Source organism: Globicephala melas, chromosome 1 (genome assembly GCF_963455315.2).
Source record: "Globicephala melas chromosome 1, mGloMel1.2, whole genome shotgun sequence".
NCBI lineage: Eukaryota > Metazoa > Chordata > Mammalia > Artiodactyla > Delphinidae > Globicephala > Globicephala melas.
In genome coordinates, this window is record NC_083314.1 from 167858857 (window position 1) to 167880098 (window position 21242).

Below are 21242 nucleotides of genomic sequence, written 5' to 3' on the forward strand. Positions count from 1 at the left end.
GAAGAAAAAGAACTAAAAGGAATACAAATTGGAAAAGAAGAAGGAAAACTGTCACTGTTTGCAGATGACATGATACTATACATAGTGAAACCTAAAGGTGCCACCAGAAAATTTCTAGAGCTAATCAATGAATTTGGTGAAGTTGCAGGATACAAAATTAACACACAGAAATCTCTTGCATTCCTATACACTAACAACAAAAGATCAGAAAGAGAAATTAAGGAAACACTCCCATTCACCATTGCAACAAAAAGAATAAAATACCTAGGAATAAACCTGCCTCAGGAGGTAAAAGACCTGTACTCAGAAAACTATAAGACACTGATGAAAGAAATCAAAGATGATACAAACAGATGGAGAGATATACCATGTTCTTGGATTGGAAGAATCAATATTGTGAAAATGACTACACTACCCAAAGCAATCTACAGATTCAATGCAATCCCTATCAAATTACCAGTGCCATTTTTTACAGAACTAGAACAAAAAATCTTAAAATTCGTATGGAAACACAAAAGACCCCGAATAGCCAAAGCAGTCTTAAAGGAAAAAAATGGAGCCTGAGGAATCAGACTCCCTGACTTCAGACTATACTACAAAGCTACAGTAATCAAAACAATATATTACTGGCACAAAACAGAAATATAGATCAATGGAATAGGATAGAAAGCCCAGAGATAAACCCATGCACCTATGGTCAACTAACCTATGACAAAGGAGGCAAGGATATACAATGGAGCAAAGAGAGTCTCTTCAATAAGTGGTGCTGGGAAAACTGGACAGCTACATGTAAAAGAACACTCCCTAACACCATACATAAAAATAAACTCAAAATGGATTAGAGACCTAAATGTAAGACTGGACACTATAAAACTCTTAGAGGAAAACATAGGAAGAACACTCTTTGACATAAATCACAGCAAGATCTTTTTTGATCCACCTCCTAGAGTAATGGAAATAAAAACAAAAATAAACAAATGGGACTTAATGAAACTTAAAAGCTTTTGCAAAGCAAAGGAAACTACAAGATGAAATGACAACCCTCAGAATGGGAGAAAATATTTGCAAACAAATCAACAGACAAAGGATTAATATCCAAAATATATAAACAGCTTATGCAGCTCAATATTAAAAAAACAAACAATCCAATCCAAAAATGGGCAGAAGACCTAAATAGACATTTCTCCAAAGGAGACTTACAGATAGCCAAGAAACACATGAAAAGCTGCTCAACATCACTAATCATTAGAGAAATGTAAATCAAAACTACAATGAGGTATCACCTCACACCAGTTAGAATGGGCATCATCAGAAAATGTACAAACAACAAATGCTGGAGTGGGTGTGGAGAAAAGGGAACCCTCTTGCACTGTTGGTGGGAATGTAAATTGATACAGCCACTATGGAGAACAGTATGGAGATTTCTTAAAAAACTAAAAATAGAATTACCATATGACCCAGCAATCCCACTACTGGGCATATACCCAGAGAAAACCATAATTCAAAAAGACACATGCACCCCAAATGTTCATTGCAGCACTATTTACAATATTCAGGTCATGGAAGCAACCTAAATGCCTGTCGACAGATGAATGGATAAAGAAGATGTGGTACATATATACAATGGAATATTACTCAGCCATAAAAAGGAACGAAATTGGATCATTTGTAGAGACATGGATGGATCTAGAGACTGTCATACAGAGTGAAGTAAGTCAGAAAGAGAAAAACAAATATCGTATATTAACGCATATATGTGGAACCTAGAAAAATGGTACAGATGAACTGGTTTGCAGGGCAGAAATAGAGATACAGATGTAGAGAACAAACTTATGGACACCAAGGCGGGAAAGTGGTGGGGGGTGGTGTGATGAATTGGGAGATTGGGATTGACATATATACACTAGTATGTATAAAAAAGATAGCTAATAAGAACCTGCTGTATAAAAAAAAATTAAATTAAATTAAAAAATAAAATAAAAATAAAAAGGAAAAAACCCCCAAAACTGAGCCCAGAGAGAACAAGGAGGAGCCTTGCCCAAAGTCACACGGTGAGTTGGGGTAACACCACCAGGACTTGGATCCTGTCATCAGGCCTGTGCCCCACAGCTGTCTCTCTGAATGGGCTCAGAGCTCCCTGAGGGCAAAGGGGTGTCCCTCCTAGACTGTCTTCTCTCAGCGGTCCATCCATCAGGCTGATGCTTCCAAGAAGGGTTGGGGTGTCTCCCCACTCTGCCTGGTCCAGGTCTTTGTACACCTGAGGAGCTGACACGCCCTGTCATTGTTGGTCCAATATTTACTGAGGGCCTACTATGTGCAGGGATTCCTCGCCCTTCAGGTGCTTCCACTCCTGCAGGGAGATGTTACACTAGGAGTAGAAAGGTGTTTCAACGGAAGTCCTAACTCTGTGCCTTAGGCTGGGCATATCAGGCGAAGCTGCCCAAAGAAAGGGCTTTCGGTGGGAACTTAAATAAGTTAGGGAAGCAGAGGTGGTGTGGAGCTCCCCAGGCAGAGAGATGAAGATGGGGAAGGTCAGGTGTGTCCCGACCAGAAGCATCCTGGAGAGGTGGGCTGTGTGGGTTTAAGTGGCTTCAGGGTTGGGCCGCACGCTCTCGCTGGGAAACTCGGGTGCTCCTGCTACAACTTGCCCCCTCCCTCTCAGGTCAGCCAGTTCCAGACTGGGAAGCTTGTGGCCCAAGGCAGCCGGAAGTGGAAACTGCTCAGCTGGAGCGCTTGCTGAGCAACGACGTCTGCTCTCTGGGCCTCCGAGTTCCCATCAGCACGAAAACCACAGGAACTCCCAAGACTGTCGTCACCGGTGTGGGTGACCACTCTCGCCTCCACGTGCAACACGTGTACGCCATTGGGTAGAGGCTGCTGGCGCCCGGCCAGGCGGGCGCGATGAGCGGGCGGCGGCCTAGTCCTGGGCCCGGAGCCCCAAGCGAAGGCCCACTGCCGCCCGCCGCCGCCCCGCCCTCCCCCGGCTCGGGGCGGAGCCTCCGCCTGTCCGCCCCTTTATCTGCCCGCTTGTAGCCGGGATGCAGAGGGCCGCCGAGGGCCGCCGGGTCGCAGTCGGGCCTCCTTTTGCAACTCGGTACCGGGCTGGGGGAAAAGTGGGGGGGGCGGGCGGCGGGCAGAGGGGGCTCTCCCCGCGGGGCGGAGCGCGGGGAGCTGTGTGCAGCCGAAATTCGGGGCTAGGTGAGGTGGGGGCACGTGGGGAGGGAGTGGGAGGCTGACAGCGGGGATCAGCTAGAGTGGGGGCGCCACTGAGGAGGGACTGGAGCAGGAAGGAGGAGCGGAGCTGGAGGCCGACAGTCTCAGGGAGGAGTGGGAGGAGACTGGAGGAGAGGGGCCATCAGAGCCGGAGGGAAGCGCATCTGTGAGGGAGTGAGCAGAGGCGAGAGCTGGCCTGGGAGGGCCGTGGTGTCTTGGAAGAGAATAGGCACGGAGCATGCTCCTTCCACTGAAGGAGGAATCTAGTGAGATTCTGGGGGCAAAAAGGGGCGTGAGTACCTGGAACTGGGTGATGTGATGGGCTCCCAGTTGGGAAACCGGAAACAGTGGTAAGAGCGCTGCTGGGGCTCAGAGGGGCTCTTGCTCCAAAGCAGCTTAGGTCCCGTGGGAGGAGGAAGCCTCCTTTGGTGTCGGGAGAGCATGAGGTTTCCTCCCACTCAGTGAGGGAAGCACTTGCCTCAAGACTATAGGCTTTGAGGACCTCTAGAGGTTTCCCTGGGGCATGCCACCGGCCCCCCCCTCCCCCTCCACTCCGCCCCAAGCCTGGTGGGAGTGAGAGGTCAGGTCAGGCCAAGGCTGGGGAGTTTAAGAGTTAGATGTATTCTCAGGGCCTGGCTGGCTGCTCCTAGGTGGATGTCCCATTAGAGACGGACTCAGCCTCCCATCATGTGGTTTGTGCCACCGATGAGCCTCTTAGTGAGAGGCTGCTTTTCCCCAGCCTCAGTTTCCCTGCCAAGAGGTCAGTGGTGAAACTGGTCAGTGGTAAAACCCAGGTCCCTTTTCTGTCCCCCTGGGCTGGAAACTAGCTAGTTCACCCAACCTCTCTGGGCCTGCTTTCCTCCACCAGGTGCTTCCTTTTCCTCAGAACAGTTCTGAGTCTGAGAGCCTAGGAATTCTTTTAAGAGTGATTTATTTCATGCTGATCACACTTTCCAGTACAAATGGAAGCCCAAAGTGCAGTTACAAAAACAAAAGCGTTTTCTGTTCAGTTTTGGAAGACATGGAGGAAACTTTTCTTTAAACACGTTGGGTAGAACTGGGGAATTGGTTTGCATTGAGGGAGGTGACCCAGTTGCTGAGATATCAAGAAGCCAGCTAGGGATGAAAACTTTGCTTGTACAATCTGTGGCCACCCACTGGGTGCCTGGGAGTTGACCACAGCAGTTGAAGGGCAAGAGCACTGGTTTTGGAGTAAGATGTGCTCTGCCATCCTGCCTCGCTCTGGGGCAGTGACAACAGCTTAGCCACAGGTTCAAAGAGTTGCTGAGAGGGAGAGGTGACGTGTGTAAAAGTTCTTTGTAAACAGCAAGCTACTGTAAATTATTAATGTTAGTGCCTAGTCTTATTTTTTATTTTTTTTAATTTTTGCGGTACGCGGGCCTCTCACTGTTGTGGCCGCTCCCGTTGCAGAGCACAGGCTCCGGACGCGCAGGCTCAGCGGCCATGGCTCACGGGCCTAGCCGCTCCGCGGCATGTGGGATCTTCCCGGACCGGGGCACGAACCCGCGTCCCCTGCATCGGCAGGTGGACTCTCAACCACTGCGCCACCAGGGAAGCCCAGTGCCTAGTCTTATTAATAATATTTCAGGCTCTGCCATATTGTGTCATCCTTGTCAGGACCCCTCAAGAGGGTTTACCTCTGACAGCCCCATTGTTAACACTGGTCTGGCTTTTTTGTTATTTTTATCTAATGAGGTTAAACTTTGCCTTTCATGGCAAGATAAAGTTGTTTTTAAGGGAGTTCCTGAAACATCAGGGCCCAGAGAAGCAACAATGAATATTTTGCATGCCAGGAAGGAGGCAAAAGAGGAAGTAGAATTATAATCAAATGATACTTAAAAGAGTTAGGTGCTATTTAGTTAGGTTGTTAAGCTCCAAATGGGCAGAGTATTAATACCCTTAGGGGTTACCCTTAGCTGTTAATTAGCTGGACTATTAGTTCTATGAGGGCGGTGTTTTAACTGCTTTTTTCACTGCAGAAGCTTCAGCTCTTGACACACAGTAAGCCTAAAACAAATATTGCTGGAATGTCTCAGGCGCTGAAGGGACCTTTGAAGTCATTGGTGAATTTACTCTGTCCTTTGACATTTGGAGAAACAGGGCCAAGCGCGGAAGGGACTTGTCCAGGGTCACACTGGGATTGAGTGGCTGAGTCAGGACTAGAATCCAACAAAGATAGTGGAGCCCATGCTGTGCCAGAGCCAACACCTAGCTAGCATCTGTGACTTTGTTTTGCTTGAGGTAGCTATTATTATCCTCCGATTTCAAATGAAGAAACAGGCCCAGAGAGGTAAAGGGACTTTAGCAAAGTCACACAGCTGGTAAGTTCCAGACCTGAAATCCCATCCTCACATAAAAATGGGGACCTGGGTTCTCTTGAAATATCTGCCCGAGGTGAGAGGTAGGTGCCCTCCCTGGGGGGAGCAGCTCTCTCCAGTTCTGCATGATTACCACCTGGGTGGCTTCTCTCTGCGCTGGATTTTCCAGGGCCCAAGGGCATTTCATTTGTGTGGGTGAGCCCTGTCAGGGCAGGGAGCCTGTCTGCCTCGTTCACCATGTGCCCCTGCCTTGTGCCTGGCATATAGTAAACACTGAGTAAAATCTGTGGGATGGGTATAACCCAGGGCTCTCCCACTCCAAAGCCTATTCATTACCCCATCCCCACAACTTGGTCTGCTGTTTTGCCCCCAGAGGTATCAGGGGGAGACCAGGAGGAACTAGGGGTGGCAAGCCTTGGTTGAGGAAGGAGGTGAGGGGGTTGACCTTGAGTTTAGAAAAGGGGAATGTGAATTGGGAGGGCTGGGGAGTTAGGAGAAGAGAGGAGGAAGGTGCTGCTCAGATTGACAGAATTCCCACCTGGGCCCTGGAGATCCCAGTTCTGAAGTTCAGCCAACCCAGGAGCCTCCCAAACCTGCAAGACATGCCCCAACCAGGCCACAGGCCTTTTGCATTACCTGCTAGCACAGTCTACCCCCTCTACCCTCCTGCTCTGGGATGGGGCTCCTGGGGCTGCTGAGCTTGAGGCCCTTTTCTCTGGGGATTTCACTTCCCAGCCACTTCTCTTGGGTCAGTGGGCAAGTGCAAATCTTCAGAGCCCTGTGAATCCAGGGAGGTTACTCTGAATGGTCTTTGCTGAGAACACTTTAATTATTAAACTCCAACCAAATTCCCTTGGTCCCTAAATGCATCCTCAGAGAAGGGTAAAGATTTAAAGAGACAGTTAACTTTCTAAGGCCTCCAAACCCAGTGGAACCAGCTATCAAGGGCTAAAAGAGGACCGAGTTTTTTAAGAGAACCCCAAGTAAATTTTTCAAGCTGGGAATATTTTAAATACTAATACTCAGGCTGGGGATATTTCAAATACTACTACTCTTAATAATAATAATTACTACTACTATTAGTAATTAATACTAATAATAGGAATCATTTATTGAATCCCTAAACAGTGCTAAAACTGTTCTCATAAATTTAATCTTTGTAGCAATCTATGAGGTAGATAATATAATTCTTATGTGGGAGCTGAGGATCAGAGAAGGTGAGACACTTGTCTTAGGTCACACAGCTAGTATATTATGGAATCAGGAGTCAAACCTGGTTTGTCCAAATCTGAAGTCCATCTCCTTCACGAGCCTTTATAGTGTCTCTTTTCTCCTTGGTTCCTAACTTCCTTTCATTGTGATTCCCAGTGAGTAGAGGACAGAAGCCAGTCAAGTTTGCCTCACATCCATGAACCAGGCCCTGGACACCTGGTCTCAGCCTAGCTTTGCCCGCCTTGCTGTGTGATCTTGGGTAAGTCACAACATTTCAGCTAGCCCTCGGTTTCCCCAAATGTTTCATGCCAAGGTTAACCACGAGCTTCCTTCTGCAGCTGAGGCCTGGCTAGGGATGCAGAGTTTAGCCTGGATTTGACCAACGTGGGAGTGGTGATCGGGGGAGGGGAGAGGGTGGAGGTTGTCTTTAGCCCCACCCTCTGGTGACATCACACAAGACCCCTATAGTCCCTGGAAGCCCCACCCCTGTAGACCCTCACCTGTGGAAGTGCCACCCAGTGCTTGGCATCTGGCGAATTTGCCCTGTTCCACAGCAGAAGTCATCAGCCCCTGGGTTCAAGAGAAATCCTTAGGTAACCAGTGCAATTAGGGAGACTTGGAGGGGGGCCATGGAGGTGTACTGGATTGGGGTGGGATGCCTGGAACAGCCAGGTTCTGGCAGCCTGGTGGGCAGACTACTCAAAGGATGCCCTGAGGGTGCCCTCTGAATACTCACCCTCATCCTTCTGGCTCTTGCTAGACTCCTGCCCCTGCTTCTTTCCCCTGGATCCAGTGCCCCTTTCCATGGAGTCAGGAGATGGGAACTAACTCTGAAAATAGAGCTATTCAAATGGAATGGGGCCACTGGTCTAAAGGTCTAAAGGAAATAGGGCAACTTGACCTCTGTCATCCCAGTATGCAGCCTCTGGGTTCTGTGCTTAGGGCCCACTGTGTCTGGGGGAGGGGAAGGGCTGCGAGTGAGCTATCGCCCACCTGAGGAGGTAGCTGTGAGCCAGGGCTTCATTGGTGCAGAGAGAGTGGGTAGCTGGCAACTGGGTGAGTCTGATGTCCCTGGATGCAAGTCAGTTGCTAGAAGCCTAAGGAAATAATTTATGGGAAAGGACCTGGTTGCCTGCTTTAGACCAGTGTTTTCCAAAGTAGTTCTTTGGGATGCAGTTAGGTGTGACAAGAAGCAGGGCAGCAGGAGTGGCTGAGAGTATCTGTGCTTTGCATTCGGGGAGCTGGGTCCGGATCCTGGCTCCATCTCTCTCTCTCCCTCTCCTTCTCTCTGTATGGCCTTGGCTAAGGAGCTCCCAACCTCTCTGAATTTCACTCAACAACAAAATGGGCATAGTAATACCTACCTTACAGGCTAGTTATGAGAATTAATTGCAACAAGGCTATGAAGAGTGAGCATATAGTAAACACTTACTACATTTCAGCTAGCTTTATAATATAATCATTACTGGGAAAGGAATCCTTGGTCATGTAAGCTTGGCAAATGTAGGTTCAACAAAGTGAAGCAGCCTTCTTTGGTCAGACCTTCTCCGAGCCTTTAATATGCTGTTATTACTTGGGAAGTTCTAAGAGTGGGATGTGGAGCATCGGACTGGACTTGACAGATCACAGGGACTCAGGAACTAAGGCACCATCGAATGTCATCATTCCCTGGTCTTTGCCCTCATGGTGGAATGGAAACGTGGCTGGATTGGGCAACTCTGGGGAAGGGCTTGCTGTCTCTGGGCTCTTGTTTTCTCAATGTAAAACAAAAGAGCTGCGAGATGCTTTCAGAGGCCTTTTCTGGTCCCCTGAAGTTCTGAGTTGGGAAGACAAAGTTGTAGACAAGGGTAAAGGCCAGACTGTTGAGGCTAAAGCCCTGTCTCTTGGGGAGGAGAAGAAATCCAGTGCTGGCTCCTCAACCAGGGGAGTTCTTATGCTCTGGACAGAAGTGGCCCCACTAATTAGTTCATCAGCAAGGTCTTCTTCCTAAACCTGCCAGGCTGTCTGGGAATAGAAAGTAGTGGTGTAATGACATTTAATTCTTTCCTCCCTACCAGATGAGGAAAGGCCAGAGAGCAGAGCTGACTCCAGAATGTAATGCAGGAGGAGCTCAGGGGTGCAAATCAGGCTCGGGGTGTGGAGGTGTGTGGGCTGGGGGCTTGTCTTGATGTTGTCTTTGCATAGCAAGCACATTGCATTTACTTGGACCATGTGCGAATTATTGGGTGGCTTTGGGGGTGATCACGGTGCTGCTGGTGGCGGGGAACTTGAGTGCAGATCTTCTTGCCTCTTAGAATGACTGGTGCAAAGGAAGTTGCAATAAATATCTGATGAATGATGGACAGAGTACATCTGGCTGCTGAGTCCAATAAGCTTCTTGGGGGAGAATATGAGGGAGGGGAGTTGTCTGTCTAGCTAGTTGTCTGGCTAGTTTTTCAACAGATATTTGATTTAATGAATGAAACAGTGGATAATGATAAGCCTGAATTAAGCAACTGGTACCAGGCAAAAGCAGTATATAATTATGAAATGATTAATAGTACTTGCCACCTTGTTTTGCAAAGGGCAGTTTAAGGAAGTGGTTAAGATTGCAAACTGAGTTTATATCATGCCTCTGCCACTTCCTAGGCAGGGTACTTAACTTCTCTGTGCCTCAGTTTCCTTATATGAAAAATGAGCATAATGATAATACCTATCTGATAGGGTGCTATGATGCTTAAATGAGTCAAATATGCATAAAGTGCTTAAGACACGGACACATAGCACATGCTGTGTAAGCATTTGCTATGCTTTGTTTTCCTCTCTGTTACCTCTACCATATCATGAAGTTCCTGAAGGCAGGGATCAAATTCTTTTCCACTCTCCTGCCCACCCCCACCTTTGGGATCCAGCACAGGACATGAAGCAGAGAAGGGGCTCAGTAAGTGTTTGCTAAATGAATGAATGTGTTTTAAATGCTAAATTGTATAACCCATTATAGATCTCCCACAGGGAGAAGTAAGGGGGCATTAAGGAAGTCCCCCGGAGGTGACAGCTTGTACTGGTTTTAAAGGATTTCAGTAGAGGGAAAGGAAGTTGGCACAGGGTCTGACATTTGGGTTAGGTGGGAAATGAGGGTGGGAGCAGGTCATGGGGTCTTGAATGCCAGGTGAGGGGTTAGATTGGATTTATTTGCAATTAGCAATGGTGGAAGGGCTGGAGGGGGGAACTTTTGAGTGAGGGTGTGGCTGAGGGTAAGGGCTGTTTTTATAGGATCAGTTGTTACTAGGGTCTTTTGGGAAAAAAGTGGCTTTTCGAGTTGGGCCTTGAAGGCTATGAAGTATTATCAGGATGCTATTATGTTGTTTTTTCATTCAACAAACATTGAGCACCAGCTACCTGCTAAGCACCAGGGGTTCACAAAATAATAAGACAAACTGCCTACCCTGGAGGAGCTCACATTAACAATTTAATGCCCGTGAGAAGTATTATAATGGTCAAAGGATTGTAGGCACTCAAGTTAGAGGGATCATCATCGGAGGACCTCCAGGGAAAGTGTCACAGAAGAAATGGGTTTTGAGGGATGAATAAGAGTTTGCCAGATGGGCAAGATGAGGTAAATGGCTCAGATGGAGGGAACAGCTTGTGCAGAGCTATAGACATGTGAAACAGCAGGCCCACGGTTTTGATGAGGCTGTCGCTGGATGTGAAATGCACTGTGGTTGAGTAATAAGGCTAGGAAAGGTAGTAGGGACCAGATCATGTAGGGTGATGGAGGGTCAATGGCAGACCCTGGCCACTCCGAAGGAGTTAAAGGTAGAGGCAGCAGGTCTGTTAGCAAGGTCATTGTCAGGTAAACGCTGATGGCAACATGAACACAGGAGAAAACAATGAGGGTTGCTGTATAGAGCCTGGACTGGAAAGAGGTAGGATGACATAGTGAGCCTCTTTAACACATGCCTCAAACATTTACTGAACACCTACTATGTGCCAGGCACTGTTCTAGACACTCGAGATACAATAGGGAGAAGAACAATCATGAGTCAGAGCTGAGCTCTCCCTTAGGACAACTCCCCTCCTCTTAAACTCAGTGTAGGGATAACGGGGTGGGGAAGAGCACAGCCCCCCAGCTGCTGCTCATGGGGCAGGAGGGTGAGGACACCAGCCCCCTAACCTTGCTCGGGCCTCTCTCCCAGCTCCTCGCCACGCCCACAGCCATGGCCACAATGGTGGCCCAGAAGCTCAGCCACCTCCTGCCCAGTTTGCGGCAGGTCCACCAGATGCCTCGGCCGTCTGTGCAGCCAGAGCCTGTGTTCACGGTGGACCGAGCCGAGGTGCCGCCCATCTTCTGGAAGCCATACATCTATGTGGGCTACCGGCCGCTGCATAGGACCTGGCGCTTCTACTTCCGCACACTGTTCCAGCAGCACAACGAGGCGGTGAACGTCTGGACCCACCTGCTGGCGGCCCTGGTGCTGCTGCTGCGGCTGGCCATCTTTGTGGGGACCGTGGACTTCCGGGGAGACCTGCACGCCCTGCCCCTCTTCATCATTGTTCTTGCCTCCGTCACCTACCTCTCCCTCAGTGCCTTGGCTCACCTCCTGCAGGCCAAGTCCGAGTTCTGGCATTACAGCTTCTTCTTCCTGGACTACGTGGGTGTGGCTGTGTACCAGTTTGGCAGTGCCCTGGCACACTTCTACTATGCCATTGAGCCCGCCTGGCATGCCCAGGTGCAGACCTTTTACCTGCCCATGGCTGCCTTTCTCGCCTGGCTTTCCTGCGCTGGCTCCTGCTACAACAAGTACATCCAGAAGCCCGGCCTGCTGGGCCGCACTTGCCAGGAGGTGCCTTCGGCACTGGCCTACGCACTGGACATCAGCCCCGTGGTGCACCGCATCCTCGTGTCCCCCAACCCTGCCACGGACGACCCGGCTCTTCTCTACCACAAATGCCAGGTGGTCTTCTTTCTGCTGGCGGCCACTTTCTTCTCTGCCTTCGTGCCTGAGCGCTGGTTCCCTGGCAGCTGCCATGTCTTTGGGCAGGGCCACCAGCTCTTCCATGTCTTCTTGGTACTGTGCACGCTGGCTCAGCTGGAGGCCGTGGCGCTGGACTACGAGGCCCGGCGGCCCATCTATGAGCCTTTGCACACCCGCTGGCCCCACAACTTCTCCGGCCTCTTCTTGCTTACTGTAGGCAGCAGCATCCTCACTGCATTCCTTCTGAGCCAGCTGGTACGGCGCAAACTCAGTCTCGATCGGAAGACCCAGTGAAGGGGGGTGGCAGCTTTTAGGGAGGGAGGTATAGTGGGGGCCCAAGGGTCTGGGCTTGGCTCCAGATGGGAACAAGGCCTGATAAAATTGCTTGTGTCTGGCCCGCAGTGACTTCTCTGTGCACGCCTCAGCTGCCAAGCGGGGGCACTGGCCAGTCCTTGGATTTGAGGATTGGCTGGAGCTGCTGGGGTCCACTTCAGGGCCTGCCCCAGCTCCCTGCCCTGCGAGAGGGAAAGAGAGAGATGTGGGGCACCCTGGTTTGCCTCCCCCCATTGCCTCTCAGGGGTGAGGATGGAGGATCAGCTGGGGCCAAGACCCTGGCCTGGGCCTTCCAGATTATCTCTGAGGGGTTGAAGTTGGGATTTAGGTCAGAGTCAAATCTGAGCTGAGAGACAGAGGAAGCGTCAGCAACTGCCCTCTACCCAGATTTCACTGGTGGATAGGGAAAGGGCAGGCCCAAAATATGTGCAGGATCTTACCATTCTTGAACCCCAGCCTGAAGTTTTGGTGCTGCAGAGAGCCCCCAAAGATAGAAGATTGTGCCAGGCAGAAATGGATCCCATCCAGTGCCCCATGCCTCTTCAGCCACTATCCCAGACAGTGAGCCCTGACCCTCCTACCTCTGGCCTCTACGTCCCACACATCCTGTTCCCAGTGTCTTTCCTGGTTCCCTTGTTCATGATTCAGTGTTTATCCATTCAGTGTTTCTTGGGCCTCTGCTCAGAGGCAGGCCACTGACTGGGCTCCGTGGATCAATGCAGGATGGTAAAGGCTTTAATATCGGAATGAACTGTCAGGGGAAGCACTGAGGAGGGAATAATTAGTGTTGCCTGGGATCCTCAGGGTCTTGGGTTGGGGAGGGTGAATAGGAGTTTACAGATGGAGAAGAGGAAGGGCATTCCAGGTAGAGGGAAGAACCTGTCCAAAGGCCAAGAGGTATGGAAGAAGGAGCTCACTGCGGCTGGAATTAGGAGTGGTCTGGACTCTCGTGTCCTGGATACAATAAAGTGACTGTGATAAGAGCTGCCTCTTTGCTTTTTGTCTCCTATCCTAGAGAGGGAGCCCTGGTGCCCCTTGAATCTGTTCACTGTGTTGGAGGAGGTTTTCATGGGGAGGCTGGAGGTGGGCATAGGGAGGAGGGGACAGATCCTGTCTTATCTTTGCCTGGGGGTGGGGTTGGGGTCTTATTCACTATATATGTGAACTTTTTTTTTTGGTAGGAAAGGTGGGGCAGTTTTATTACTAAATAAGTTTTAGAAGTTAAAAGAATGTGTTTTAAAATACATGATTTGACAAAGATTTCACTTTTTGGTTTTTCAATCAAGGAAGATCTTATATGTTAACTTTTATGATATTGTTATATGTTAATGTTTACAGTGTTGCCTTTTCCACAGTACATAAGCAATGTATGGTAATATATGTACAGTGAAGGAAAATTAGGAAGTACAGGTAAGAAAAGCAAAAAAACCCCTGAATGAATAAGAAGTGTCACTCCACTGCTAAAATATCCTGTTATACATATAGTACATCTATGGAGATTGTGGTTATGGTTGCCAGCATTTCTGCATCTCTGAGGGGCTCTCAGAATTTACAAAGTACTTTCACAAACCTTATTTGATCCTCTTTAAAATCCAAGGCCACACAGTAAGCGAGAAAAGCAATACTGAAAGCTAATTCTTGACTGCAAATTTTTAGTTTTATTCTACTTAATGTTTTCTAAATCTTCTCCCATGAGGTTTCATAGTTATACTTAGCTTTTTGTTTCTTGTTTTGAATTACAAAAGTAATCCATTTAAGGTAGCACTGAGGACCCCAGCTTGGCAGTTGGCGGATCAGCGCCTCCTCTCCTCTTCCTTTTGAGATGTTCCTGAGGATTCAGCGATAAGACAAGGAAAACCCTGAGCCCTGATAGTTATCAGTAAGAAAGTGCAACTAACTCAGCAAAAAGAAAATGTGCATTCCTTGTGCAGTGTCGCGAACGCGTTCACACAGCACAGTTCTGGAATACAACTTCTGAATGAGAAAACCAGCAAGAACGTGGCCTTGGTAACATTAAGGGGTCAGGCTGGCAGGGTTTAGGGAAGGGGCGGGGCTGACGCTGGGGGCGGTGCCTGAGCGGGGGCGGCCGCGGCGTAGCTCCGCTCCCAGCGTTGGCGCGAGATTCGAACGTCGGCGGAGTCAGTTATGGCGGTTCCCTGAGGCGGCCGGACCCTCACTCCGTTATCCCGTAGTCTTAGTCTCCTCAGCGGCCATGAGGCGCAGAGGCCCGAAGGAGGAGGAGGCCTGCGGCGTGTGGCTGGACGCGGCGGCGCTGAAGAGGCGGAAAACGCAGGTAGGGCGTTGAGGCGAGAGAGGGTGTTGGGGGAGGGGTTAGAGGCCCGGAGGTGTGAGAAGTGAGGAGTTTGGGAGGACCTAGATGTGATGTGGAGATAGACTCGGGGACCGAGAGCGAATAGCTTTGGCTATTCATGGGAGAGAGGGGCTGGAGTCTGAAGAAGGTTGAAAAATGGGGTTTGGGAAGGGTGGAGAGAAAATGGGGGCGGAAGGCAGGCAGGCTGGCGGGGGGGTGGGGTGGGGTGTGTGTGGAGAGACCGGGGCAGCGAGGTTTCGAGGTGAGGGAAGAGGGTGGAGAGAAAATTTGCTCCGAGGAGCGTAATGCAGCAGACCCCTTAACTCGGAGTCCCTTCAAGACGGTAGCAGAGGCTGAAATACGGAGGGGTGGGTGCATGTGCAAACTTCGGAAGTTCTCGCCCCGAGGTCCGTTTCTTCCCTACTTGTCAGGTTGCCGGCCATCTACCTGCCCAGAGCATGTAACTTTAGGGGAAAAAGAAGAAGAGACGGGGAGGGGAGCTGGCCTAATATTTATTAAGCATCCGCTGGGTGCCACATACTGTATTAAGTATTTAATATGTGGAAACTGAGGTGAGGTAGTGAACCCGGGTTCACCCAACTAGGAGAACTGGAAAGCCCACCCAGGTTTGGCACATGCGCAAGATTCTCTGTTAGTCATTACAAAGAAACAAAAGTATGGGATGATAATAGTTAATGTTTATTGAGCATTTTAAGCTGGACACTGTGCTGGAATTTGTTGAGTTATCTTATTTGGTGGAATTCTATGTAGTAGTAATATAGTGATACCCATTTTACACATGAAAAACAGGCTCAAAGCAGACAGTAACGGCAGAGTTCTTGCTCTTAAGTTGCTTACAGTCTTGTGGGGAAGAAAAGATGTACAGATAATAGCAATATGTAATTTATTGATTACTTTCTATGTGTCAGGCACTTTGCTGGGACGTTACATGCCTTATCAGTGGCAGGTACTCAAAATTCAATGAAGTAGGTACTGTCATTATCTCTGTTTTATATTTTTCATATATATTTGGTCTTTGTCTTTGGTTCTTGGCTCACAGCTCCTAAAACCCTTGGAATTTCCTGTGTTATGAGTGATAATGGTGTCTTTTATATTTAATGAGGTGACTTTTGGAAAGCCCTTAGGTAACCTAAGGATGGGCTGGTTGCCAGGAAAGCCATCCACGTGATTAGAGGGTTGGAACTTTCACTCCCTCCATTCCCCTACCTCTAAGGAGAGAAGGGCTGGAGATTGAATTCAGTTGCCAATGGCCATTGCCTAAATCAATCATGTCTATGTAATAAAGCCTCCATTAAAAACCCAAATGGACAGGGTTCAGAGAGTTTCCAGGTTGGTGAACATGTGGAGGTGCAGGGAGAGTGGCGCGCCTGGAGAGGGCATGGAAGCCCCGTACCCCTTCCCACATACCTTGCCCTATGCGTCTCTTCTATCTGGCTGTTCCTGAGTTATATCCTTTTATAATAAACCGGTGATCTAGCAAGTAATATGTTCCTGTGAGCCACTCTAGCAGTTGAACCTAAGGAGGGGGTTGTGGGGACCTCTGATCTATAGCCAGCTGGTCAGAAGTATAGTTAATAACCTGGATTTGGGATTGGCATCCTGAGTAGGAGGGGGTTGTTGGAACCCCGAATCTATAGCCAATTGGTCAGAAGCACAGATAATAGATAGATAGATAGATAAATAAAAATATGGATGTATTTCCCCCACAAATGAGATTATATCAGACAGTTTGTTCTGCTACTGACCTTTCACTAAATATATGATGGAGCACTTTCCATGTGAGACATACGGGTTTTAGTATGGGTTTTTAAAAAGACCATTTTGGGACGTCCCAGGTGGTCCAGTGGCTAAGGCTCAGCGCTCCCAATGCAGAGGGCCTGGAGGTAAAAAGATTTAGGGCTTCCCTGGTGGCGCAGTGGTTGAGAGTCCACCTGCCAATGCAGGGGACACGGGTTCGTGCCCCGGTCCGGGAGGATCCCACATGCCGTGGAGTGGCTGGGCCCGTGAGCCATGGCTGCTGTCCGGAGCCTGTGCTCTGCAACGGGAGAGGCCACAACAGTGAGAGGCCCGTGTACCGCAAAAAAAAAAAAGATTTAGCATTTGATTTGTATATTTGCTGTCTCTTAAGTGTATTATATTTAAAATGTCATTATGACTTAGAAAATAATTTCTGTTTCTTCTTCATCTATGATGCAGTTTAGTTCCCTACCCTTGAGATATGTAGCAGAGAAGGAGAAGTGGACATAACTAAGAGGGAGACGGAAGTGCAAAGATATCAGAAATCTTGGCCGAGTCATCAGTGGTTTCTCCGCCAGCCTTGGAGGAGCACTGAATGCCACTCTGACATTCTGCAACTTTATTAACTTTCAGTCCATCAGCAAATGCTATGGACTGTGCCTTCAAATGTATTTAGAATGTCATTCTTTCCTACTGTTTCTACTGCTGCCACCTGAGCCAGAATGACCCTTTGCTCACTGTTAAGTTTAAAACCATCTAGTGGTTTCTTACCTTCTAGTAAAAACCAAAATCTTTTTAATACCCATAAGACACCATCTGGTCTCGTGTGCCCTCTTATGCCTTTTAGACCTCATCTACTCTTCGCTCTGCCTCTGCTCCAACCATACTGGCCTTGCTGTCTTTCAAGGCAAGTACATCTGTGCTTGGGACTTTTATATACTTGTGCCTGAAGTGCAAAGGGATTAGAGAGCCACATTTCTCTGCTCCTTCATTTGTTCAAATGTGAACTTAACTGAGTTTTTTCTTAACCATCCTTTCCCTTATCCTCTACTCTCCATACTTCTAACTACCTTAATCTTGCTTTGTTTTTCTCCATAGCACTTTTCACCATCAGACATATTATATGCTGCATATTTACTTTTTCATTTATTGTCTTTCTTCCCCTACTAGAATGAAAGTTCCATTAGGCAGTCCTTCAGAAACTTTCTGGCATGTAATAGGTGCTCAGTAAATATTTATTGAATGAGCAAATGAGTGAATGGGTTAATCTATCTGGTGGGCTTGGCTTTCAGAAATGCAAATGGAATGGAGCAGTGGGTGGCAGCTGGAAGGACTTTGAAGGGAATGCTAGTGAAAGCTTGAAGAGCTTTTAAAGAACTGTTTCTAGAAGTCTGATGACCTTTGAGGAGGCTGTGGGTGAGGGTTTAAAGGAAAGTGAGAAAAATCTTGGAAACTGGTTACGTGTTGACAAAGTTTAGCAACATTGTTGGCTGTAGTAAAGTGGAAGGTAGAAAATGTACCTAATGAACTGGATGATGTAGCCAAGGAGATTTCCAGGCAGAGTGTTAAATGTGCTAGCTGGGTTTTTTTTTTTGGCTGGTTATAGCAGAAAGCTAGAGGAGAGAGAGAAGCTGAAGGAAGGTCTGTTAAAAAGAAGCATAGCCTAGCTGGTTTTTGAAAATTCCCAGCCTCTCCAGGCAGCACACAGTGGCATTTATTTATTTAGTTACTTATATTAAACTAAAAAAAATTGTAGTTGCTGTACAATATTATATAAGTTAAAGGTGTACAATATAGTGATTCACAGTTTTTAAAGGTTATACTTCATTTATAGTTATAAAATACTGGCTATATTCCCTTTGTTGTACAATATATCCTTGTAGCTTATTTTATTTTGTTTATTTATTTTTTAATAGATCTTTATTGGAGTATAATTGCTTCACAATACTGTGTTTGTTTCTGTTGTACACCAAAGTGAATCAGCCATATGCATACATATGTCCCCATATCCCCTCCCTCTTGAGCCTCCCTCCCATCCTCCCTACCCCACCCATCTAGGTCATTGCAAAGCACAGTTGATCTCCCTGTGCTATGCTGCTATTCCCACTAGCTAACTATTTTACATTCAGTAGTGTATATATGTCAATGCTACTCTCACTTTGCTCCAGCTTCCCCCTCCCACCCCATGTCCTCAGGTCTATTCTCTGTGTCTACATCTTTATTCCTGCTCTGCAACTAGGTTCATCAGTCCCATTTTTTTCTTTTTTTTTTTTAGATTCCATATATATGTGTAAGAATACGGTATTTTTCTCTTTCTGACTTACTTCACTCTGTATGACAGACTCTAGGTCCATCCACCTCACTACAAATAACTCAATTTTGTTTCTTTTTATGGCTGAGTAATATTTCATTATATATATGTGCCACATCTTCTTTATCCATTCATCTGTCGATGGACACTTAGGTTGGTGCCATGTCCTGGCTGTTGTAAGTAGTGCTGCAGTGAACATTGTGGTACATGTCTCTCTTTTTAAAATTTATTTATTTTTGGCTGCTTTGGGTCTTTGTTGCTGTGCGTGAGCTTTCTCTAGTTGCAGTGAGCGGGGGCTACTCTTTATTGCGGTGTGTGGGCTTCTCATTGCGGTGGCTTCTCTTTGTTGTGGAGCACGAGCTTTAGGCGTGTAGGCTTCAGTAGCTGTGGCATGTGGGCTCAGTAGTTGTGGCTCACGGGCTCAAGAGCACAGGCTCAGTAGTTGTGGCACACTGATTTAGTTGCTCCGCGACATGTGGGATCTTCCTGGACTGGGGCACAAACCTGCATCCCCTGCATCGACAGGCAGACTCTCAACCACTGCGCCACCAGAGAAGCCCTGTTTCTAGATTTTTGATAATAGCCATCATGACTGGCGTGAGGTGATACCTCATTGTAGTTTTGATATGCATTTCTCTAATAATTAGTGATGTTGAGCATCTTTTCATGTGCCTCTTGGCCATCTGTATGTCTTCCTTGGTGAAATGTCTATTTAGGTCTTCTGCCCATTTTTTAATTGGATTGTTTTGTTTTTTTGATATTGAGCTCCATGAGCTGTTTGTATATTTTGGAAATTAATCCTTTGTCCATTGTTTCATTTGCAAATATTTTCTCCCATTCTGAGAGTTGTCTTTTTGTCTTGTTTATGGTTTCCTTTGCTGTGCAAAAGGTTTTAAGTTTGATTAAGTCCCATTTGTTTATTTTGGGTTTTATTTCCGTTACTCTAGAAGGTGGGTCAAAAAAGCTCTTGCTGTGGTTTATGTCAAAGAGTGTTTTTCCTGTGTTTTCCTCTAAGAGTTTTAGAGTGTCTGGTCTTACATTTAGGTCTTTAATCCATTCGGAGTTTATTTTTGTGTATGGTGTTAGATGGTGTTCTAATATCATTCTTTTACATGTAGCTGTCCAGTTTTCCCAGCACCACTTATTGAAGAGGCTGTCCTTTCTCCATTGTATGTTCTTGCCTCCTTTGTCATAAATTAGGTGACCATATGTGCGTGGGTTTATCTCTGGGCATTCTATCCTGTACCATTGATCTATATTTCTGTTTTTGTGCCAGTACCATACTGTCTTGATTACAGTAACTTTGTGGTATAGTTTGAAGTCAGGGAGCCTGATTCCTCCAACCATGTTTTTCTTTCTCAAGATTGCTTTGGATATTTGGGGTCTTTTATGTTTCCATACGAATTGTAAAATTTTTTGTTCTAATTCTGTGAAGAATGCCATTGGTAGTTTGATGGGGATTGCATTGAATCTGTAGATTGCTTTGGGTAGCATAGTCATTTTCACAATATTGATTCTTCCAATCCAAGAACATGGTATATTTCTCCATCTGTTTACGTCATCTTTGATTTCTTTCATCAGTGTTTTATAGTTTTCTGAGTACAGGTCTTTTGCCTCCTGAGGCAGGTTTATTCCTAGGTATTTTATTCTTTTTGTTGTGATGGTAAATGGGATTGTTTCCTTAATTTCTCTTTCTGATTTTTCATTGTTGGTGTATAGGAATGCTGGTGATTTCTGTGCATTAATTTTGTATCCCGCAGCCTTACCAAATGCATTGATTAGTTCTAGTAGTTTTCTGGTGGCATATTTAGGATTTTCTGTGTATACAGTGATGCAAACAGTGACAGTTTTACTTCTTCTTTTCCAATTTGTATTCCTTTCATTTCTTTTTCTTCTCTGATTGCTGTGGCTAGGACTTCCAAAACTATGTTGAATAAGAGTGGCGAGAGTGGACATTCTTGTCTTGTTCCTGATCTTAGTGGAGATGCTTTCAGTTTGTCACCATTGAGTATGATGCTAGCTGTGGGTTTGTCGTATATGGCCTTTATTATGTTGACGTAGGTTCCCTCTGTGCCCATTTTCTGGAGAGTTTTTATCATAAATGGGTGTTGAATTTTGTCAAAAGCTTTTTCTGCATCTGAGAGGATCATACGGTTTTTATTCAATTTGTTAATGTGGTGTATCACATTGATTGATTTGTGTATATTGAAGAATCCTTGCACACCTGGGATAAATCCCACTTGATCATGGTGTATGATCCTTTTAATGTGTTGTTCAATTTCTTTTGCTAGTATTTTGTTCAGGATTTTTGCATATGTGTTCATCAGTGATATTGGTCATTAATTTTATTTTTTTGTGATATCTTTTTCTGGTTTTGTTATCAGGGTGATGGTGGCTTCGTAGAATGATTTTGGGAGTGTTTCTACCTCTGCAATTTTTTGGAAGAGTTTGAGAAGGACTGGTGTTTGCTCTTTGAATGTTTGGTAGAATTCTCCTGTGAAGCCATCTAGTCCTGGACTTCCGTTTGTTGGAAGATTTTTAATTACGGTTTCAGTTTCGTTACTTGTGATAGGTCTGTTTATATTTTCTAATTCTTCGTGGTTCAGTCTTGGAAAATTGTACCTCTCCAAGAATTTGTCCGTTTCTTTGTGGTTGTCCATTTTATTGGCATATAGTTGTTTGTAGTAGTCTCTTATAATCCTTTGTATTTCTACAGTGTCAGTTGTGATTTCTCCTTTTTCATTTCTAATTTTATTGATTTGAGTCCTCTCCCTTTTTTTCTTGATGAGTCTGGGTAAGGGTTTATCTAT

At 46.7% G+C, this 21242-nt stretch overlaps 2 protein-coding genes across 2 annotated transcripts in view; both read left to right on the forward strand.

The window, feature by feature from the left end:
- The first annotated feature begins 2807 nt into the window (after window positions 1-2807).
- On the forward strand, window positions 2808-13063 carry PAQR7 (progestin and adipoQ receptor family member 7). Its single transcript, XM_030873894.3, has 3 exons — window positions 2808-3094; window positions 6921-7023; window positions 10940-13063. Exon 3 carries the CDS (start codon window positions 10961-10963, stop codon window positions 12011-12013), a length of 1053 nt encoding a protein of 350 aa, XP_030729754.1. The 5' UTR covers window positions 2808-3094; window positions 6921-7023; window positions 10940-10960; the 3' UTR covers window positions 12014-13063.
- Window positions 13064-14264: 1201 nt separating this feature from the next.
- Window positions 14265-21242, forward strand: part of AUNIP (aurora kinase A and ninein interacting protein) — a 38668-nt gene continuing 31690 nt past the window's right edge. The window contains exon 1 of the mRNA XM_030873945.2: window positions 14265-14345. Within this exon, the coding sequence (XP_030729805.2) occupies window positions 14265-14345 (81 nt within the window). The remainder of the gene's footprint in view (window positions 14346-21242) is intronic.